The following is a 22,986-nucleotide window of genomic DNA, read 5'->3' on the forward strand; positions in this document are numbered from 1 at the left end:
TCTCTTTTCATTTCTACTGTCATGTTATTTCTATCTTAACACATACCATGAACTCATCATTCCCTTCATCTCTAGTTCAAGGAACATGATGAACAGTGCTTTACCTTATTTTCTGGGCCTCTGTGCAGAACACCTACACCTCTGTAGGTGCTGGTCCGTTTCCTCTGTGGAATTTCTAGGCTCCAGTGGTATGTTCTTATAGCTTCTGAACATGACAGCAGGATGGCTTTTAAAGTTGCTGCGTTAACCCTTTCATTGTGCATTAAAAAAAATGTTTACTGACAGTAAATGGGAAACTATATATATCCTAGAGGAACTTAATTATATTACCTTTTGCCTGTCATTAAAAAAAAAAAATCTTAACAAATGCAAGAAAGTAACTGTTGCAAAAAACACCCCATGTTTTTTGAATGTTTAGTGGGAGTTGGGCAGTAGCGCAGCGTGTTAAGCGCACGTGGCACAGAGTGCAAGGACGGGCATAAGGCTCCCCACCTGCAAAGGAGTCGCTTCACAGGCAGTGAAGCAGGTCTGCAGGTGTCTTTCTCTCCCCTTTTCTGTCTTCCCCTCCTCTCTCCATTTCTCTCTGTCCTATCCAACAACAGTGACATCAATAACAACAGTAATAACTACAACAATAAAACAACAAGGGCAACAAAAGGGAATAAATAAATATTTTTTAAAAAGAATGTTTAGTGTAATGCAAAGAAAGGGTTTGCGCTTATGTGCATGAATCTTGCTCTGTAAAGAAAACATGATAGTTATATATGCGTAATTTCTTTAGGACTTAACTTAAGTGCTTTCGCTGCTGTTATGGTCTTAATGTCTGCCTTTTTTTTTTTTTTTTTTTTTTTTTACTGCTGTCACTAAATCTGACTGCTCCTTACAAATATTTCAGTTGGCAATAGTGCTTATTAAAATGTGGCACTTGAACAGCTAGAATATACACTTCCTTCCAAGCAATACACATTAAGTCATGTTTAACCTGGTGCTGAGAACAGAACAAACTCAATGCCTTTAGCCCACCTGCATGTTAGCTGTCGGGCTCAGGTAAAAATCTGTAAAGTCATGGGCCTCTAGGAATATACCTAAGATAGACCTACTAGCTTTTTCCAAAATGGAGACCTCAAAATCTCATCTGCTAGATTCTTACCTTTAGGTTCCTGATTATTAAACAGTTTGTTCTGCTTTGTGTGTGTGTGTGTGTGTGTGTGTGTGTGTGTGTGTGTGTGTGTGTATTATATATTTAAGTGTATTTAGTGCTCTATCATGCTTTGGTTTGCTCCTGAAAAAAAGTCAGTTTTGTAAGTCCTCTTGTTATTTTAATAGATTAGGTTCTTTTTTTTTTTTTTTGGTATATCATTTTATTGAGGAAATGTTGATTTACAAGATGATGTCACAAGGGCATAGTTTCACATCTCTCCCAAATAGTTGTTAAACACACCCCACACCCCGTCCTACACCATAGAGCTCATTGAATAAAGTGCCTCCCTGTAAGTCCCTGGAACTCCTGTATAGACCACAGTCCATTAAAATATCACCTTTTGTTTTGCCTTGCTTTGTTTCTTAGGTCCCTAATATGATCGAGATCATCGGATATTTGTTCATTTCTTTCTGGCATAGTTAAATTGCCAACCACTATAAAAATGAGCACATATCTACCTGAACAGAGTTTTGTGATCTGTTTAGTTGTTTGTTTTTTTTTAATTTACTATAAAAATTTATCCATATAAATATTTCCTTTGGAAGAATAGTAGTTTAAATTTTTAGAAGAATGATAGAAAAAGAATTGCTATTTTGTAAGAATATAAAAGCAACCATAGAAACTATCTGGTTGTAAAAAAAAAAAAAAATTCAGGAAGTGGGGACTTTTAATAAGAGGCAAATAATGTGGATCCTATTTTTGAAAACTATATTTAAGTGCTTTTGTTTCACTGGTAGTGTTAATATGTATTTGCATGGTTCATGAAATTTCTGTATTTCTGTGTCACTGTCAAATGAAAACATATTTGTATTTTGTATTGTGTTTTATTGGGCCTAACTTTCCTTACGTAGCAATTTCAGCCACAGAACTGCTAATTAGTTCAATAAAGGTAGGTGACAAATGTCCTGAAATTTTAATTCCAGCATAAATTAATGAACATTTCCTAGGGTCACACTATAGGGTACTGTTGTTCTTGGCATGACGAGAGAAGTATTTAAAAATCACTCTTCACAAATTAGTTATGAAATTGTTTTTCAGCAAGTTCCCTTTAGCATCTTGGCATCAGCTAGTCACTAACAAATTTGATTTTAAGAAGTGAAAAACTGAAAGCTTATATATTTTTCTCTTCCACCAGGATTTTTCTTTAAATGTTTTTCTTAATATATGTAATGAAATTATGTGCATGCTATACTCTGTGATTACAATTTGAAATGATATATTTGTCACATCTTGTTCCAACCCCATGTTGCATAGCATCTGGTGTCATGATTTCAAAATATCATGTGTTTGCATGTGATCGACTGAACTCACTTAAACTCTGTAGTTCTAAGCAATGATCTTCCTTTTTGATTTATGAGTTTCTTAATATTCAACTTAATTTTTTTGTCATGTCTTCTCTTGTTTTCCCCAGGCTTTGAATTATATTCCATGGTGCCGTCTATTTGTCCTCTAGAAACTCTTCACAATGCCCTGTCATTAAAGCAGGTGGACGAATTTCTTGCTTCTATTGCTTCTCCGTCAAATGAAGTCCCGGGGAAGACTCCTGAAAATCGTAATAAAATTTACCTTCATTGATCTTATTTTATTATGGAATAATAGTTAATGAAATACAGAAATAAGTATCAAAGCACAGTGGTGTACCAGTGGTGTACAAGTAATTTCAGGAGAAAAGGGAATGTAAAGAAACATTATGGGAGGAAGCTGGGCGGTAGCGTAACGGGTTAAGTGTACATGGCACAAAGCATAAGGGCTGGCGTAAGAATTGTGGTTCGAACCTGCAGCTCCCCACCTGCAGGGAGTTGCTTTGCAAGCGGTGAAGCCTGTCTGTAGGTGTCTATCTTTCTCTCCTCCTCTCTGTCTTCCCCTCCTCTCTCGATTTCTCTCTGTCCTGTCCAACAACAGCTACGACAACAATAATAACTACAACAAATACAACAACAAGGGCACCAAAATGGGAAAATTGGCCTCCAGAAACAGTGGATTCGTAGTGCAAGCACTGAGCCTCAGCAATATGCGATGTCCAACTTTTCTAGACAAAAAACTTATTTTTACAAAAAAAAAACAAAAAAAAAAACCTAAGACCTATAATGGGTTAATAGCATACTATAGAAACATGGTATTTTGATCACATTTCTGTTTGTCTTATAATAAACATTTAAAAATAATGCCTGCATTCCTCAGAAATTTGTGTGAAGGAAAGGGGTTCATGGCTAAGCTATTTATTTTGGAAACTTTTGAGAGCGGTATACTTACAGAAGCATATAAAAAACTAAAGCTTTTCTATAAGGAAAGTTGTATGCCCAGATTTTCCAAAACTTATTTTTTAGAAACACCCTTTATACTTGTCTATTTTTTGTCAGCTTATTTATTAGTTTTGTTTTTGACAACATACTTAAGTGTGTAGCACTGTTCATTTTGGAAATATTCCGACTTTTGTTTTTTTAACCAAAGAACTGCTCAGCTCTGGCTTATCATGGTGCAGGTAATTGAACCTGGGACTTTGGAGCCTCAAGCATGAAAGTCTCTTTGTATTACCATTATGCTATTTGTCCCTCCCCTCAACCGTATCTTTTAAGGTATCATTTTCACCTCTATAAGAGACTTCAGCATATTGGAATTTACAAAAGGCTTTGGGAATATTAGATATTAGCAGTGAAAATTAACAAAATAGTTTAAAGGAGAAGAATAATAGTTTTAAGGAGAGAAGCAATTACAGAAGCAAGAACTCACACCTTCTGAACTCCATAAAGAATTTATGTCCATGCTCTCAGAGGGAGAGAAATGATAGGGAAAGATGACTAGAAGGCTCTGAACTCCCAACTCCAATAGGACCCAAAGAGAAAAGAGGAAAAAAGGAACTTATTGAATAACCATGTTTGTTTGTTTTTTTTTTTCAGCCTCTACAGCTTTACGTAGTCCAGTAATGAGAAGGAAAGTATCTTTGAATACATATACACCTGCAAAGATCCTTCCAACACCACCAGCTACCTTAAAGAGTTCTAAAGCAAACAGCAAAACAGGTAAGCTATGTGTAGGATGTGTATGTGTTGTGTGTTAAGGTAGGTGTAGGGTGTGTGTGTGTGTGTGTGTGTGTGTGTGTGTGTGTGTGTGTGCGCGCGCGAGATAACAAATTAGTAATAAGAGCTTGCTTGGGCCAGGTAGTAATGCACCTGATAGAACACGCATATTAGATTAAACATTTAAAGAACAGTATTACCCTTCCTTGAGTGTAAGGAAAGATCTTAAAGCTTGGAGATCTGTTTGTTTTGTTTTGTTTTATGTTATTGGTAGATTTGTAGATTTTTTTTCTGCCCAATTTTTTTTCCCGTTTTCCTGTTTCCTCTATTTTCTTCCTCCTCTGTTAAGAAAATGTATTTCATACTCACATACGTGTCCAAATTAACTCGTAAGCTATATTCTCGTTCATTTTTCACTTGAGCGTGGGCAACATTTTCATGCTTTTGCATGTTTTTTTTCTCTTTATTATAGTAGTTTTTAAAATTTTTATTAGGGGAATAGTGAATTATAGCACCTTTGTTTATATATGTGTATGGTTTCTATTTTAATATCATAATTCTTAGTCCAGTGTAAGACTATTAAATTTATCTTTGCTTTATCAGTGGTTTTCTGACTTCCTGAAATATTTGTATTCTTCTTATTCTAGATTGGTATTCCAGCCACTTACCTGGTTCTTGTTTGACGGTTCCTTTTTTTTTTTTTTTTCCATTTTCTCTCTCAGTCTCTGGTGGTCAACTCTTTCATTTTTTTCTTACCCTATGCTTTTTTTTTTTAATCTTTCGAAAATCCCCTATAGCTTCAAAGCTTTCATTATATCCTCACTAGAAATATCTTCATTCTTTTCCTCTTTTCTAGTGTTCTAAAATATCCTTTCATATAAGAATTCATCCTTGGGAGTTCTGCTACTTATCATTAGCTATATGACCCTGGCCAGTCTATTTACTGAACCTCTCTGACCCTTGGCTTCATAGTGGTAAAATCAGAATAATAGTACTTATTTTATGATTGAGATGAATGCAGTAATATTTGCATTATATACATATACATACATATATAAAACTTGGCACATACAATAAATACCAGATATTAGCTGCTATTGGTATGCTACAATCTACTCTCTTCAACTGTGCCCAAAGAAATCCCCCTACTAATCATCATTGCTTGTGAAGGTTAGTATCATTCACATTTTGGTATAAGAGTAATACTGGTCCTAGTGCAGCGGGTTAAGCGCACCTGGTGCAAAGCACAAGGACCGGCATAAGGATTCCAGTTCGAGCCCCTGGCTCCCCAACTGCAGGGGAGTCGCTTCACAGACGGTGAAGCAGGTCTGCAGGTGTCTATCTTTCTCTCCTCTCTATTTCCCCCTCCTCTCTCCATTTCTCTCTGTCCTATCCAACAACAACGACAACAATAATAGCTACAACAATAAAACAATGAGGGCAACAAAAGGGAATAAGTATTTTTTAAAAAGAGTAATACTGGCCTCATAAACAATTGTTAAATACTTAACTTTTTTTATTTATTCCCTTTTGTTGCCCTTGTTGTTGTTATTATTGTTGTTATTGATGTTGTCGTTGTTGGATAGGACAGAGAGAAATGGAGAGAGGGGGAGAGGAAGACAGACACCTACAGATCTGCTTCACAGCTTGTGAAGCAACTCCCCTGCAGGTGGGGAGCTAGGTGCTCTAACCGGGATCCTTACGCCGGTCCTTGTGCTTTGTGCCAGGTGCACTTAACCTGCTACACTACTACTCGACTCCCGATACTTTAACTTTTTTTTCTGAATGAGTTTTTATAATTTAATTCTTTCTTTTAATGTTTATTTTCTGTGTAATCTTTGTTACAGTCTCAGCAACTTAGTTATTTGAGGAATTTTTTAAATTTTATCTAATTGTAAACTTAACCTCTTTTGTTTTTAGTGAATGTTGTATCTCCTTCATTCATGATACTAATAGATTGTATTGTTTTTCATGATCCTTTTCACAAGAGTGTTATCCATTTGTGTGGATCTTTACCAAAAAAAAAAAAAAAAGGAATTATGACTCTTCATCTTTATGTTTTGCATTTTATTGATTTCTGCTCTTAATTTTGTCTTCTTCATTGTTTGGGATGACTATTGTCCTTTTTTTTTTCTAGTTCCAAAGATTATTAATTATTAGAATTTTTATATTTTATTATATGAACATATAAAGCTATTAGATATTTCTTTAGTACATGAAGCTGTAGAGGCTGGAAAAAAAAAAAAAAACATGACCATTCAATAATTTCCTGCCAATTTCATTTTTATTTATAAAGTTTTTTATAATACATAGAGGAGCTCTATGAATATACGCAAAGCAGAAGAAATTAGAAAAGGCAAGATTAGTACAACAAATTCAGGGGGAAAAAATTCCTATAATACTTCTCATGCTATATTAGCAAACATCCTGTTCCTATTGTTTATTTAATATACAAAATTTAACAATATTCACCAGAGAAATGCCAACAAGAGTAGAGCAACAGGTTTGCTTTTTCTTTTTTATTAGTGACTTGATATTGATGTACAAAAATATGAGCTAACAGGTATATAATTCCACACCATTCCACCACCACTCCCTCCACTGGAAACTATAGCTGTTCTCTGAAGGTTGCAGATATGGGTTGACTATTATTTCTATAACTATCTGTCTAAATTTATATATATTTGCCCTGTTTTTCTGTGATCCTGTCCTCTTTTCCTTTCTAAGTTACACCTACACCAATTACCACTTCTATATGGATTTTTTTTCCTTTTTTTTTTTTTTCTTCTCTCTTTGGATCCTAATAAAGTTGAAGTTCAGAGCCCTCTGGTCATCTTTCCTTACCACTTCTCTCCCTCCTGCAGATAGAGACTAGGTACTTGAACTTGAGTCTTTGAGCATGGTAATATGTACACTGTAATCATAAGTTAGAAAATATTTTATACTGAATGAGAATGACAGAAGGGGAGACAGCATAATGGTTATGTGCAGATGTTTGTGTTTGAAGTCCCCGGTTGACTCTCTGGTACCACCATAAACCTGAGCTGAACAGGAAGAAAGCTTCACTAGGGCATAAAGCAAGACTGCAGGCATCTTTCTCCCTCTCCCTCCTTCTCTCCCTCTCCCTCCTTCTTACTTTCTGTCTCTATCCAAAAAAAGAAACTTACCTAATACCTGGGGGAGGTACAGTTTAATTATATTAGAGCCAGTAAGATATCTCAGTAAGCCACTTGTGTTGCTAAGAGAGCAATCCAGCTTCAAACCTCTGGTATACCATATGGGACACTCAGGTGCTGAGGTCTCTGCTTCTCCCTCTCCCTCCTCTCCCTCTCCCTCTCTCTGTCTCTCCCCCACCCCCCACCTTTGAATCTGAAAATGTCATCCCAGAGTGTAAGACCCTGTAACTAAGCCTCATCCCCCCACCTCACCCCCGACCCACCCCCAAAAAACAAAACCTAGAATAAAATATAGAAGTCTTGCAACTATAAAGATTCATTTACTTTCCTACTCCTCCCATTGTAAGTGTGTGTGTGTGTGTTACTTCCACATATCTTATCAAGGCTGTAATGCAATGCTATGATACTTGTTTAAATCTTTTCATCTGTCCCAAGGCAACCACAGGTGAAATATAGGAACATTAAGTGCTAGCTTCTAAGCTGATAATTTTATATGGCCCATGAACGATGTTATAAATATCCAAATAGACCTTGGTAGGGAAAAAAAAAAAAGGGTTTCCCACTCTTGAACAGTCATATATTTTAAAGAAATTAAGAAGAGAAGAAAGCCTTAAATTTGTTGACATATCCATCATATTTAACTAGACTTTTGTTTCCAGCTGGTATTAGTTATGTTCAACTTGAATCTTTTTAGCTTTTCATGCACTGCAGTCCTATAACTATGCATGAGGATATCTTTATGTCATCTTCATTTTTTTTCCCCCAGCAAGGTTATTATTGTGATTCAAATGTTTACATGCCTCCCTTTTACTCCTGGTGGCCATTTTTATTTATCAGTTCCTTCAGGCATTTTATTTAATGTCTTCCGTCTGTTCTTAATAGGAGAGAGACAGAAAAGACTAAATCATCTGTAATCATCTATCTTCATTTTCGAAAGGTGATTTTGCTAGAAAGAATTCTTGGGAAAAATTTTTCTCCCTTTTTAAAGATGTGGTTTCCATTATTTCTGATAAGAATTTTTTTTTTTTTTTTTTTTGCCTCCAGGGTTATCGCTGGGGCTTGGTGCTTGCACCACAAATCCACCGCTCCTGGAGGCCATTTTCCCCCCTTTTGTTGCCCTTGTTGTTTATCGGTGTTGTTGTTACTATTATTGTTGTTGTTGTTGGATAGGACAGAGAGAAATTGAGAGGGGAGGGGGAGAGAAATATAGACACCTGCAGACCTGCTTCACTGCCTGTAAAGCGACTCCCCTGCAGGTGGGGAGCCGAGGGCTTGAACCAGGATCCTTAGCCGGTCCTTGTGCTTTGTGCCACATGTGCTTAACCCGCTGCTCTGCCACCTGGCCCCTGAGAAATTTTTATTTAAGTTGTTGTTCCCATATATACAGTGGATTAATGGATTTTTCTTTGTCTTTTTTTTTTTTTTATAATCATCACTGGGACTCAGTGCCTGCACAACAAAATCAACACTCCCTTTGTTTAAATTTCTTTTTGAAAAGGAGAGAGAAAGACACCTGCAAGACTATTTCACCATTCATGAAGCCTCCCTAACTGTAGGTGGGGACTGGGTGCTTTAACCCCTGTTCTGGTGCATGATAAGGTGTCACTCTATCAGTGGGCCACCTCCTCTGACCACTTGCTCTTATTTTGATTCTCAGCACTTTAATCATAAGTTGAAGAATCTTCTTTCTTCATTTTCTTCCATTCTTCTCATTCTTCTTCTCCTTCTTCTTCCTTTTTTCTCCTTTCAGCAGATGTTCCCTTTACTGCTTATCCCATTTTGCTATTTATTAAACCTAGCCATTGAATTTTTATTTCAGAGATTTATGCTGTAGATTTATATATGTTTTTTGTTTTGCTTGCACATCTCCCCCCTCAGGGATTTCATATATCTTTTTCTTCTAACATAAGCATAATTTCCTTTGTTCTTAAACATTGATGGAAGGAAAAAGTCTTGGACCAGAAGAATAAATTTGAAGACTCTTAGCACAATAAGTAGTAGTTAAAAATGATGAAATACCCCCAGCCTGTCTCTCTTTTTCCCTAGTGGGGAAGGGGCCTGGGGAGGTGGGATTCCAGGACACATTGGTGGGGTCGTCTGCCCAGAAGTGAGGTTGGCATCATGGTAGCATCTGGAACCTGGTGGCTGAAACAAATTGTTGACTAATCATGAACCTAAAGGCAAGAATATTGCAGATGAAAATTAAGAAGAATATAGAATTGGAAAAAAATTTGTTTTATGAAGAATGTGTACTTACATCAGTTGTCTGTATTAGGGTTGAACTCTAAAATTGAAAAATTTAAACTGTTATTTTAGTGAACTGGCGAGATATTTCACCTTGAAGGTGAAGGCTTACCATACACAATGATACAACTTCAAGTCCAGCCTCCTCAGCAATAAGGAATGCTTCCCTCTGTCTCCATCTCCCTGTATCTATCTGTCTCTTTCCATCTGAAAAAGTTGATCCAGAGCTGTGAATTCCTAGTGATGACCAAAAAAAAATTATATTAGATTTTCATAATATTCAGTCTTATTTGCAATTATAAGATAAAGTGAATTGTTTTGTTAAATCAGTAAACATTTTTGAATTGCTTCTGAAAATCCGAGTAGTAATTTTCTTTTCTTTTTTCTTTTTTTTTTAGTTACCAGTGGACCTTCTAATTCTGTTGCTTCTTATGCCTCATCTCGGAAAAAAAGCATAGCTAGCAAAACAGAAATGCATGAACAAAAAAAAACTACTGGAAAAAAGAAATGAAATCGGAAGTGGGGTTCCTTATACATAAAAACTTTGTATTCAATAATAAGAGACGTAATAAAGTTTGACTAAAATCTGTCAGAGAAAGTAAATTTTCTTTCTCCTTAAACATTTGTCTTTGTTTAAAAATATGTTAAACTTGCGTTTCTGTATTCATGTAAAGTTATATTAAACTAGGTGTTTTTTTTTTTTTTTGGTTTTTTTTTGGTATATATTGAGTTCAGGGACTTTTCTTGAAATCTGGAAATGTTTAAAGCAATGTTTGTTTGTATTTTATAAGTAGCAAGAAATTACTGGTATTAAAGGTTCATCATTCTTAATATGATGTTTACCATGTACCTGCTGTAAAGAAAAGGAACATAAAAACCCAGCAAGCCTACACCAATGTCACACTATTACTGTTGTTTACTAAAGAATCTATAAGATCCCCTCTATACTCTTTCATTTTCACAGGATTTCATCTTGCGTGTAAAGACGTGTAGCTTGAGTTAAAATTTGATGACCAGGATTACATAGGGGATTTTTTTCTAAGTTTGTTTCCAAAGATATTCCATTAACCATTTAGATTAGAAACCTCCTTCTCCCAATTGTTATACTTAGATATATGCTGCACTATTTAATAACTGGAGTATTAGCAAATGGGTTATTTTTTCAACCTGTGCTTTGAATTTTTTTAATTTTGAGTTAAGTAAAGTATCTGGACAGCTGGGATAACTACCTTTCTGCACATAATTTGTAGAAAAAAATTCTTTTTTCTTACTATAAGGTGCTTTCTGTTCATCAGGAAAATGTTTTGCTTCACATGTTAGCAAGAAAGATGTCTTTTGGAATTTCTTTTTAAGGGGTATAGTTGATAAGTTTATAAATGTTACATCTCTTTTTGGAGTTCTTTTTTGACCTATGGAATTCAGTTAAAAAATGGAAGTTATCAATGTGAGAAGGTGAATTGTATAGTTGATATTATATGTAACACCTGTTTTTGTTATTCCCATTTCTAGTCTATTAGTTGATTTCATTTAAAAAGAAAAAGATTGTTCATTTGAAAGAAACACTCTTTCTAAATAGTTTGATTTTGAAGAGCAAGTGAGATTGCTGTGCTGTCATTTTATCTATGATGTATAAAAATTCCTTATTCTTGGTGCTCCCCGATGCACAAGTAATCACGAACCACTTGAAATGACTTAAACTGTAAAGCAAACAGTTCAACCTGATAAGAATTTCGTGCATTGTCAGTCAGATAATTTCAATTGCTAGAGCTCTAGCTTGAAGTTTGTTAAGGAAAAAAAAAATTATCCTATGAGTAGAACTATTAAAATCTTAAAGAAACTCCAAACAATATATAAATTGACTTTAGAAAAGAAAATTATCTTATGAGTAGAACTATTAAAATCTTAAAGAAACTCCAAACAATATATACAGTGACTTTAGGTGGTGAGCATGCTAAGAGGTACCAGATGCAAAAATGAACAAACAGTTGCATTTGTATAAGTTCATATACTTCCCATGAATGTTAAGTATTATATGGAGACATGTCTTGTAAACAGTTGAATGTACCTAAACTTTCTGTATGTGAAAATGTTATATGTTCACTGTGGAAGTAAGGAAACTTTTTTTATTTTTTAACTGAAACTGAATTAAAATGCTTTCTTTCCAGAATCAAAGTGACTTGTGACAAATTATTTTTTTATTTCTTTATTATTGGCCATACACAGCACAATATATTGCTTTCCACAGAAATTAACTGAAGTCTTTAGTCCAGCTTATTTTTCCCATTGTTATATATGAGAATAATGGTTTGGGGGGCCTGGTGGTAGCACAGCTGGTTAAACGTACATGGCGCAAAGCGCAAGGACTGGAGTAAAGATCCCTGTTGGATCCCCCAGATCCCCACATGCAGGGGGGTCACTTCAGAGCGGTGAAGCAGCTCTGCAGATGTCTGTCTTTCTCTTCCCCCTCTGACTCCCCTCTCGAGTTCTCTGTCTTATCCAACAACAGCGGCAACAATAACAGTAACAACAAGGGCAACAGAATGGGAAAGATGGCCTCCAGGAGCAGTGGAGAGATAACTCTGGAGGATAATAATAATGGTTTCACTGTTGTCACTAAACTCGTATTTATTTACTCTTTATTTTTATTTATTGTGGGATTAATGGTTTGCAGTCGACAGTAAAATAAAGTAGTTGGTACAGATGTAACATTTCTCAGCTTTCCACATAACACTAACCCCCCACCTAGGTAGGTCCTCCCATCATCACGGAGCGCTTCTTAATTCTCTTTCCTGTCCCTGGAATTTTCACAGACACCATCTTTCTTGCCCAAAGGAACAATGTTTACACTCTTTCTGAAAGAGTCATTTTAAGAATTTCAAGTAAAAATAACACTCCCTTTGTTTAGAACCTTGCTTCCTAAACTACTGCCCTGTAACTTTATATGGGCCAATTTTTGTGGAAGATACAACCTCTAGTTGCCGGACTAGAGTACTATATGAATTCTTTAATTTTTTTTTAATTTTAATTTATTTATAAAAAGGAAACTGACAAAACCATAGGATAAGAGGGGTGCAACTCCACACAACTCCCACCACCAGAACTCCTTATCTCTTCCCCTCCTTGGTAGCTTTTCTGTTCTTTAACCCTCTGGGAGTATAGACTCAAGGCCATTGTGGGATGCAGAAGGTGGAAGGTCTGTAATTGTAATTATCTTCTGTTAATTGCTTCCCTGCTTCTTCTAGCGTTTGCCCTTCTTCCGTAGCCAGTCAACAGCGTCAGGTTGAGCCTGATGTAAAGTTTCGAGACCTCCTTTGAATCTGGAGAGGTGGCAGTCGTTGACTATGTGGGTCATAGTCTGTCTGTAGCCACAGGGGCAGTTCAGGTCGTCTCTGGCTCCCCAGCGATAGAACATAGCGGCGCACCGGCCATGGCCTGTTCGATACCGATTGAGGAGGGCCCGATCATAACGTGCTAGGTCAAAGCCGGGTTGACGCTTGCAGGGGTCTGTGATGAGGTGTTTGTTCTTTACCTCAGCTGACTGCCAACTCTGTTCCAAGAGTCTGGAACAGAGAAGTTCAGTGTAGGCTTAGGGGACCAGATTGGGTGATGAGACGTCAAGCGTTGGACAGGGTGGGCAAAGATATCCGCGTATATTGGCAGGTCCGGTCGAGCGTAGACGTGAGAAATGAAGTTAGATGATGCCGCATCCCGACAAATATCTGGCGGGGCGATGTTGCTAAGAACTGGCAGCCATGGAACCGGGGTGGAACGGATGGTTCCAGAAATTATCCTCATGGAGGAATATAATTTGGAATCGACCAAGTGGACATGGGGGCTACGGAACCATCCTGGGGCACAGTATTCTGCAGTGGAATAGCATAATGCCAGAGATGATGATCAGAGTGTGGAAGCGCTCGCGCCCCATGAGGAGCTGGCCAGTCTTGCAATGATGTGATTCCTCGCGCCCACCTTTGCTGCAGTTTTTATGAGATGTTCGTGAAATGACAGGGTGCGATCGAGAGTAACGCCAAGATAGACTGGCTGGGCTTCATGCCGGATTCTCGTATCGCCAAGCTGCACATTAAGCTCACGCGAGGCCAAGGCATGGTGTAGATGGAAAACAGATGATACCGTTTTTGCAGTGCTAGGGATTAGTCGCCATTTTTTACAGTAATCAGATATCAGAGACATGTCTTTCATGAGTGTTTCCTCGAGGATGTCGAACTTGGAAGCCTGAGTTGCACAGCAGATGTCATCGGCGTAGATGAACTTCCTTGAAGAAGTTTCTGGGAGGTCATTGATGTAAATATTAAATAGCGTAGGATCCAGAACAGAGCCCTGGGGGAGGCCACTTGAGACAAGTCTCCATCTGCTAGACTTGTCACCCAGATGCACCCGGAATCTTCTGTTTTGGAGAAGAAACGATATAGTGTTGGCCACCCATGGAGGCAGGCATCTTGAGATCTTGACTAGGAGACCACGGTGCCAGACCGTGTCATAGGCTGCTGTGAGATCAACAAAGACAGCACCCGTCTTTAAATTCTTCTGGAATCCATTTTCAATGTAAGTTGAGAGGGCCAGGGCTTGTTCGCAGGTAGATCTTCCTGGGCGGAAACCAGCTTGGGCGGGTGATAGGAATTTCTCTGTAAGATGAGAAATACGTGACAGAAGCAGCCTCTCGAGGAGTTTGTAACACACGGAGAGGAGAGAAATTGGTCTATAGCTGGCGGCCAGTGTTGGGTCTTTCTGTGGTTTCAAAACCGCTATAATCTTCGCATGATGCCAAACTTTGGGCATAGACTCAGATTCCAAGATGTGGGACAGGAATGAAGCGAGCCACTTCTTTGCCGCGGGACCCAGGTTAAGAATGAGTTCTGGGGTGATGTTATCATAGCCAGCAGCTGTTCCCGGTTTAACCCTCTTCAAAGCGTCTTCCAGTTCAGACAGTGTAAAGGGAGAGAGTTTTGGAGATGGACAAGATAACCGGAAGTGGGATGACCACTCATGGGAAATTTCTCTTTTCCAGACTGGGTCGATCTTAGCACGTCCAACTTGAGTTAGGTGACTGGCCACTGAGTTTGGAGATACCGGAGGATGGGAGACGGGAGGGGGTTGACTACCAGCACCCAGTCTGTGAAGAAGCTTCCAGGCCTTCCTACTTGAGTGGGTGAAGTTCAGACTTACCGTGAGTTGTTGCCAGCGGGCTTGGCGTGTTGCATCCAGGGAGGCAATGAGATGGTCAGCCACATCTGGGTTGCCCGACTCATCATACTGCTTTAGTAGTTGCTCGCATTCAGCATCAAGACAAGGCGTATAGTTAGCACGTCTCCCACAAGGAATGGCTTGGGAAGCTGCTTTGAAGATGGCTTGGCGGAAGCGCCTGTAGGAATCTTCAGAGGGGATAGAGTTAATAGGAATTGCAGGAATAGATTTGTTGGTAAGATCACTGAACAGACGCCAGTTTGCTTTCCGAAAGTTCCATCTTAGTTTCTCCGAGCACAGAATCAGTGGGAGCTGGAGACCAATGTGGATGATAGCTGGGCGGTGATGACTGTGCGGGAAGATCTTGAGAACTTGCTTCCCTGCTGAATATGAGCATTGACAGGTGGATCCATACTCCCAGCCTGTCTCTCTCTTTCCCTAGTGGGGCAGGGTTCTGGGGAATCAGAGCTCCGGACACATTGGTGGGGTTGTCTGTCCAGGGAAGTCTGGTTGGCATCATGAAGTCTTTAATTTTATAGTACAGGTAAATTATGTATCTATTAAATATGTTATTTAGATTTTCTATGAATAACTTTTCCTTCAGTTTGTGTGGTTATTTATTATTTGAGTAGAAGTAAAATAAACTTTACAGAAATGGGGAGTTCTTGATTTTCCCCTTTTATTACCTGTGGGTGGGTTTTTTGTTTTTATTTTTGCCTCTAGGCTTATGGCTCGGGCTCAGTCCCTTCACTATGAATCCACTGCTCCTGGCAGCAATTCTCTCGCCCCGCCCCCACGTTTTATTGAATAAGACAGAAATTGAGAGAAAGACTTGCAAACCTGCTTTGCTGCTTATGAGGCTTGTGAAGCTTTCCCCAGCAGGTGGGGAGCTGGGGGCTGGAACCCAGATCCTTGCTTGAGCCCCTGAGCTTAGTATCATGTGCTCTTTACCAAGTGCGCCACTGCCCAGCCACGCAACTGTATTCTGTCCATTTAATTATGGCCAGTTAGGTTTCCTTTTTTAAGCTGTTTAATTTTGCCACCAAGGTAATCACAGGGGCTTGGTGCCTGCACTATGACTGTATACCACTACTACCAGCGACGTTTTTTTATACTTTTTTTCCTCTCTCTCTCTCTCTTTTTTTTTTTTTCGACAGAAACACAGAAATGGAAGAGGGGAGGAGGCACTGTTGAGTAATGAAGTACTGTCCCACAGCTTGTGAAGCTAACTCCCAACCACCTCCTCCAGACGGTCAACCTGGGTTCATCCATCCACATGGTAACGTGCTCTACTAGGTGCACCACCGCCTGGCCTTTGAATATCAGATTTCAATTGTGGGCTTTTTTTTTTAATCAGTATAACTGTTACTTTTTTAGGATATGATAATAATATTAAATATCAGCTATTAAGATGATGACCTATATTTTAAATTGCTGTTACTTGATTTACTTTTAGTCCTTCTTTTACTATATATACTTATTCATTTTAGTTATTATAGTTTGTAATAGGTTTTGCTTTGTGATTCAATTATAGGAATGCTCTTATTTAATACATCAATATAGTCTACATAAGATATATCTTTATTAGATTATACTCCCTACATTTATGGCCCTTACAGTGGTAATAGTTCTGTACACAGTATGGCTTATTCTCATTATATTAGCTATGCTTGTTATTGTTTTCTTTGTTCCACTCACCTTTGAATTAACTGTTTAACTGTTAGATGCTGTCAGTTTATTCTGAGCAGTGTCCAATTATGCTTCTTCCTTTCCTCTGTGCATTTTTAGTTGATTGTATTATTTCCTTAGTTCTTGTCGCTAACTTTATATGCTCATACATAACTTTGTGCTTTTATTAGATGCTTGTGGATTTTAAACACTATTTTGAAACTCCTGTTTAAGTAAGTTGAAGAATCATCCATTCTCGTGATACTTCATCTCCTCTTTGCCTTCCTTTGCCTAGCTTATTTCTACTGTGTTGCTTCTGATGTGTCCTATTTCTAGGATTTTTTCTTTTTCTTTTTTCTCTTCCATTTCTTCTCTGAATTCTGTTAGCTCATATTGCTTTTTCCTTTGGTTGTTTTTCTGATAGTATTTCTGACTACCTAGATAGCTCTATGAATATTTTGCTTACTCAGGCTGAGTTATAACATTGTATGTGGTTACATTTTTCCCCCCTTTTGTTGTCCTGGTTGTTTTATCGTTGTGGTTATTATTATTGTTGTCATTGATGTCACCGTTGTTGGATAGGACAGAGAGAAATGGAGAGAGGAGGGGAAGACAGAGAGGGGGAGAGAAAGATAGACACCTGCAGACCTGCTTCACCGTCTGTGAAACGACCCTCCCCCTCCCCCACTGCAGGTGGGGAGCCCAGGGCTCTAACCCAGATCCTTCTGCGGGTCCTTGCACTTTGAGCTATGTGCGCCAACCCATGGAGCTACCACCTGACCCCCCTGGTTACATTTCTTGTACTAATTGAATTCAGTTTTCCCTTTGAGAGGTTCTTTTTCTTTCTTTTTTTCTTCCTTCCTTTTTTTTTTTTTAATCTACTATTGATTCTCCTTCCCTTCCCTCCTTTTCATGGAGTGCTTTGTATGCATTTTTTTTTTTTTACAAGATTGTTCTTAGTTATTTCTCACCTTAAATGACTTAAGTTTCTTTCTGACTAGCTTATTTGATATAAAATTCATGTGGTGACTAAAGCAGCATTTAAGGTAAAATGTTTCCCCTACAGATTAGTGGAACTACTCATGACAGGATTGCAGGTCTGAGTGAGCCATTTTAACTTTTATTCTCTGCTGACAACAAAGATCAACAGCTGCAGAGTTTATCTCTGGGCTCTACTTTCCTGTCTCATCTACAGAACCCTTCTATCAATGTGGCAGGTCCATGTCTCTTCCTCTGGCTTTGCCTGTCCAGCTTCTGTAATACCAAATATCTTACTGTTGATATTCATATCATTTCCATTGTTTCAAACAAAGAATTGGTTTTGTCCACTCAAATTTGTAGTTTTAAAATCTTTGGATCTCACGATTTTTTTTTGCAGTCTGGAGCTGTAAGCATTTTCTCCAGGCATATGACCTTCATATATGACCTTCACTTCACTTCTCAGCTCTTCCTTATATATTGCAGTTCAAGTTGTTAAGTGTCTTCTTATTTGAAGACAAATTGCATTTCAGATTTTTAAAAATATTTATTTGTTCCCTTTGTCGCCCTTGTCTTATTGTTATAGTTATTGTTGTTGTTATTGATGTTATTGTTGTTGGATAGGACAGAGAGAAATGGAGAGAGGAAGGGAAGACAGAGAGGGAGAGAGAAAGACACCTGCAGACCTGCTTCACCGCTTGTGAAGCGACTCCCCTGAAGGTGGGGACCTGGGGGCTCCAACCGGGATCCTTATGCCAGTCCTTGCACTTTGTGCTGCCTGCACTTAACCCGCTGCGCTACCTCCGGACCCCCGCATTTGTGGGGATAACATTTCAAAATTGAGAAAATATTATTCTTTCATTACTTCTGTTTTGTTTGTATAAGGAGAAATCTATGTATCATATAAAGTCTAGACTATGCATGTGTTATAATTGTCAAATGAATTTAGCAATGCAAATGTCGATATAGTACAGTGCAGTATGGGCATCAAAGGAAATTATACTGGATAAAATATAAAGGGAAGGAGAAATTTCAAGTGTCATTTATATTCTCTTGTTCTAACAGAGTTTTATATAGCCAAGTGTTCCCTAGTCCTCCTAATAGTATTTAGCCATTTTTCTTTTTGTTTGCTTTGTTTTGTTTTGTTTTCATACAGTCAGGGATGTTCTAGACATTTTCTAATACTCTTTTATTATTGTTCTTGTTGCCAGGGGAACAGCCTGCTAGTCGGAATCTGACAAACCAAACAAAAAAAATAAAAATCAAGGTTATTCTGGCATTTTTCCCTTTGGAAAAAAAAAATCTTAAAATAGGACAATGCAGTCCTTCTAAAGCAGTGTTTTTTAAAAACATAACACCCTTTTGTAGAAGGGTGCCTTCCAACTCTTCCATTGTGTGTAGTGTGAATAACACAATTTTGTGACCCTGGTGGAATAATAGATGTATAGTTTAGGTACCCATTCTAAAGCACTTACAAGAACATGTCTCTATGAAGAAAATGGGCTATTTCTTTGTCATTCTACACAAGTTGTTACAGGAGAACTTGATATATGGAAAGATTATTTTTTAAAAGAAAAATTCAATGTACCTTCTCAAAGTTCTATTCTACTTTTTTAAAGTGATAGATTTTTTTTTTCTCTCAAGCTAGTCAGTGCTGAATAGAAAGCCCAGTGAAAATGTGGATGGCTTAATGGATGGAAAAATAAGAAGGGTGGGAGTGGAGGACAGACTAAAAGAACAGTCTTCACTGTTACATTACCAAAAAGCATCATTGCTGATATGAAAAGAGAAGTTGGAAGCCAAATAATTTAAAAACTATGTTTTTTAACCCATACAGAAATGGTAATTCTTCATAAAATGCCTATAATCAAAATTCATGACCAAAAAAATGAGAGCTGAGATTCTCAAATGTTTCAACTCACTACAGTTTTGTATTACTTATTCTTTATTTATGAAAGACCCATATGCCATATCTAACTCCTAGAGGGGCATATAGAAAAACCACAATGAAATAACACACAGTAGTGTTCATTGAGAGAGAACAGAGCCTGTTCTACCAATAAAAAAAGGCAGTCACTTTAAAAAAGTGAAAATCAAGAGATTCACAGCTCAAAGAACATGTGGAGTCATTTCAGAATTCCTGTCAGAAATAATAAAAGTTCAAGAGCCCTGGAGATAAACTAGAAATTATGCAAAAGAAAAAAGACTTTTATGAGAGCGCAAGATACCGAAATCCCTGTATTCAGTCTTGCCACTAACATAAAACAGAGCTAAGTCATGCTCTGATAAAGGAAATTTAAAAAAGTCCAGCTTGAAGTCATTCATCTGATGAACTATCTACTGATTTCCTAGGCTAAGTATGAAAATAAAGCACTGAATAAATGCTTCAATTCCATTTTTGGCCATGGATGCACACATGTGCCTATAAAAACATTCTTTGTGCAATGTCTGATTAAAAATAGTTTTCTGGGAGTCGGACAGTAGTGCAGAGGGTTAAGCCCACGCGGCACGAAGCACAAGGACCAGCTTAGGATCCCGGTTCCATTCTCCGGCTCAACACCTACAGGGGATTCGCTTCAGAAGCAGTGAAGCAGGTCTGCAGGTATCTCTCTTTCTCTCCCCCTCTCTGTCTTCCCATCCTCTCTCCATTTCTCTCTGTCCTATCCAACAACTATGACATCAACAACAATAACTATAACAATAAAATAAGGGCAACAAAAGGGAATAAATAAATATTAAAAAAAAAAAAGGGAGTCGGGCAGTAGCGCAGGTGGCGCAAAGCTCAAAGACCGGCGGAAGGATCCCGGTTCAAGCCCCGGGCTCCACACCTGCAAGGGGGGTCACTTCACAGGCGGTGAAACAGGTCTTCATGTGTCTATCCTTCTCTCTTCCTCTCTGTCTTCCCCTCCTCTCTCCATTTCTCTCTGTCCTATCGAACAACAACATCAGTAATAACTACAACAATAAAAAAATTAAAGTTAAAAATGGTTTTTTCTGACTTTCAAAACCTCAAAGTAGTTTGCTATCATGAATAGGGAATGAAAACACTAAGAGGTGGCGAGAAAAACATTCAGTTGCGATCAAGTGTGTTCAGGGTGGTTCAGCCTAGACTGGAAGGGAAAAAAACAGACCTGGGTCTGAGTCAGAGATCTGCCACTGGTTATGGGACACTGATCCCTTGTCTGTGCCTCCTCATCTCAGAATTTATTTGAACTTGCGCTTCCTTTGTCCCTCTTTTGTCAAAATTGTAAACATGTTTCCACTCCCTTTATCGCTAGCTTCTTTTTCCATCATAGTTAAGTATTTTTTAATACCCATTTAGCCAAATAGCATAACTAAAGGACCAAGAAGCAGTACTCTAATGACCATTAGCGTTCCTGATAGTGCCCCAGATGTTTTATTCAGGAAATTATTTGGTTCACACAGTCAATGCTACAGTACTTACAATGATAATTTTGAAAATCATCAGCATGAAAATATTGATGTAACTTCCATTTAGTACCCAGAATGCATTCATTTCTGGAGATTTGCTGATATTGTGAACATGAACTCGTTATTTTTCTTTTTGTGTGTGATTTAATGGTGATTTACAAGGTTATAAAGTAATACATTTACACACGACTTCCACCACAAAAATTCAAGTGTCCCTGGCCCCCACAATGAGAATCACCATAGTTTTCCTAAAGTCTTAGAGAGGGTTGACAACTTTTGGTTTTTCTTAAAGTCCATGTGTTTTATTTCTCTACATTCCACAGAGGAGTGAAACCACCCAGTAATTGTCCCTCACTTCTTTACTTCAATAACTATATAAGCACTTCCAGTTCCATCCATTTTGTCCCAAAAGATACAGCCATCTGTTTTAATTGCTGAGTAGGAATCCATTGTGTATATGTCCTATAACATCTTTATCCAGTTATCTTTCCATGGGCTTTTAAGTTGATCCCTAAAAGTGTCTGGACAAAATATTGCAGCAAAAGAGATTACTTGGGAGTGGGGCTGTAACGCAGCAGGCTAAGAGCAGGTGGGCAAGGACCCGAGTAAGGATCTAGGTTCAAGACCTTGGCTCCCCACCTGCGGGGGCGGAGGGGGTGTCGCGGTGAAGCAGGTCTGCAGGTGTCTTTCTCCTTGACCCCACCCCGTTTTCCCCTCCTCCCTCCATTTCTCTCTGTCCTATCTAACAACGACATCAATAGCAACAATAATAATAACCACAACAATGATAAAAACAAGGACAACAAAAAATAAATATTTTTTAAATTTTTTTAAAAGAGATTACTTGTATACAGAACCTAGATGGGTAATGTAACCTGTGCTGTAGAAGCAGCTGAGTGTGGGGGGAAATTTTTGACTGAATATGGTGTATGATGTATATACAGTATTCCTGATACACAGACATTCCTGTTGGAGTGATGGTTTATACTAACATCTGTGGCAGGGATGCGGTTCAGTGATAAAAAGCATACTTCTCATGCTCAAGCATCCAAAATAAAATACAAAAAAAATAACATCTGGGTTATTGCCTATTTCTTATAGTCTATGATATTGTGATTCTAAGAAAGTTCTATTCTTTGTTAATTTCTGCCCTTTAAATTCTGCCCCATGCTATACCACAAATAAGACCTGTCCTGTGCACAAATAGACTTATAACTCTTAGTTATAACTAACTCAAACTGAACCAAAAAATTATCCCTAGAAATCCATAACTCCATAGGCATCAGTTGACCTCGTATTAGTGGGTTAGACCAGAACACTACTTTTTAAAAAATATTTATTTATTCTCTTTTGTTGCCCTTGTTTTTTATTGTTGTTGTAGTTATTATTATTGTTGTTATTGATATCATCGTTGTTGGATAGGACAGAGAAAAATGGAGAGAGGAGGAGAAGACAGAGAGGAGAGAAAGAGAGACACCTGTGGATATGCTTCACCACTTGTGAAGTGATTCCCCTGCAGGTGGGTAACTGGGGGCTCCAACCGTGATCCTTGCACTTTGTGCCACCAGTGCTTAACCCGCTGACTCCCTAGGACACTACTTTTAAGCAGAAAAGTTAGTTGTCAGGTAATGTGTGGGATTTGGGAAGAGCTTATTTGCTCAAAATATTTCACCTACTTACTAGATCTGAAATGTCAGCACTGCCAGTCCTATGGGGGAAAAAGAAATCAGGAAAAGTTCAGTGAACTCCCTTATGAGCACAGCCCCTTTTAAAATGCAAATGCCCTTGCATGGTTTGCTTCACTAATCTGGACATTAACCTCATAATTAGTCAAAGACTTCTCACAGCTGTCCAAGAAAACAAACTTGGCTTCACCAAAAGTATGCTGAGTGCCAATTATAAATCAGTTACTGTGTTAAGCTCTGGTGATACAAATATACAAATTCCCGCAGCCACTTTTTCAAGGAATTTACTGTGTAATGATGAGACCACGTGGTCAAAAAAAAGCAATAGAATCAACACCATAAAAAAAAAAAACCAATACCAAAAGAATTGGTATTCTATTCCA

The 22,986-nt window shown here is 38.1% G+C and overlaps 1 protein-coding gene across 21 annotated transcripts in view; it reads left to right on the forward strand.

The window, feature by feature from the left end:
* PPIP5K2 (diphosphoinositol pentakisphosphate kinase 2) overlaps positions 1–11,810 on the forward strand; it is a 79,729-nt gene extending 67,919 nt beyond the window's left edge. For 19 of the 21 annotated variants that reach the window (XM_060201213.1, XM_060201212.1, XM_060201214.1 and 16 more), the window contains 3 exons: positions 2,613–2,753; positions 4,099–4,221; positions 10,037–11,810. In XM_060201213.1, coding sequence (XP_060057196.1) covers positions 2,613–2,753; positions 4,099–4,221; positions 10,037–10,149 — 377 coding nt within the window. In that variant the 3' untranslated portion in view covers positions 10,150–11,810. Of the gene's footprint in view, positions 1–75; positions 105–2,612; positions 2,754–4,098; positions 4,222–10,036 lie in introns of those variants that run through there. The other 2 variants (XM_060201228.1, XM_060201233.1) reach the window with 1 other exon arrangement.
* Positions 11,811–22,986: the final 11,176 nt, after the last annotated feature.

This window comes from Erinaceus europaeus, chromosome 11 (assembly GCF_950295315.1).
Source record: "Erinaceus europaeus chromosome 11, mEriEur2.1, whole genome shotgun sequence".
NCBI classification, from domain to species: Eukaryota; Metazoa; Chordata; class Mammalia; order Eulipotyphla; family Erinaceidae; genus Erinaceus; species Erinaceus europaeus.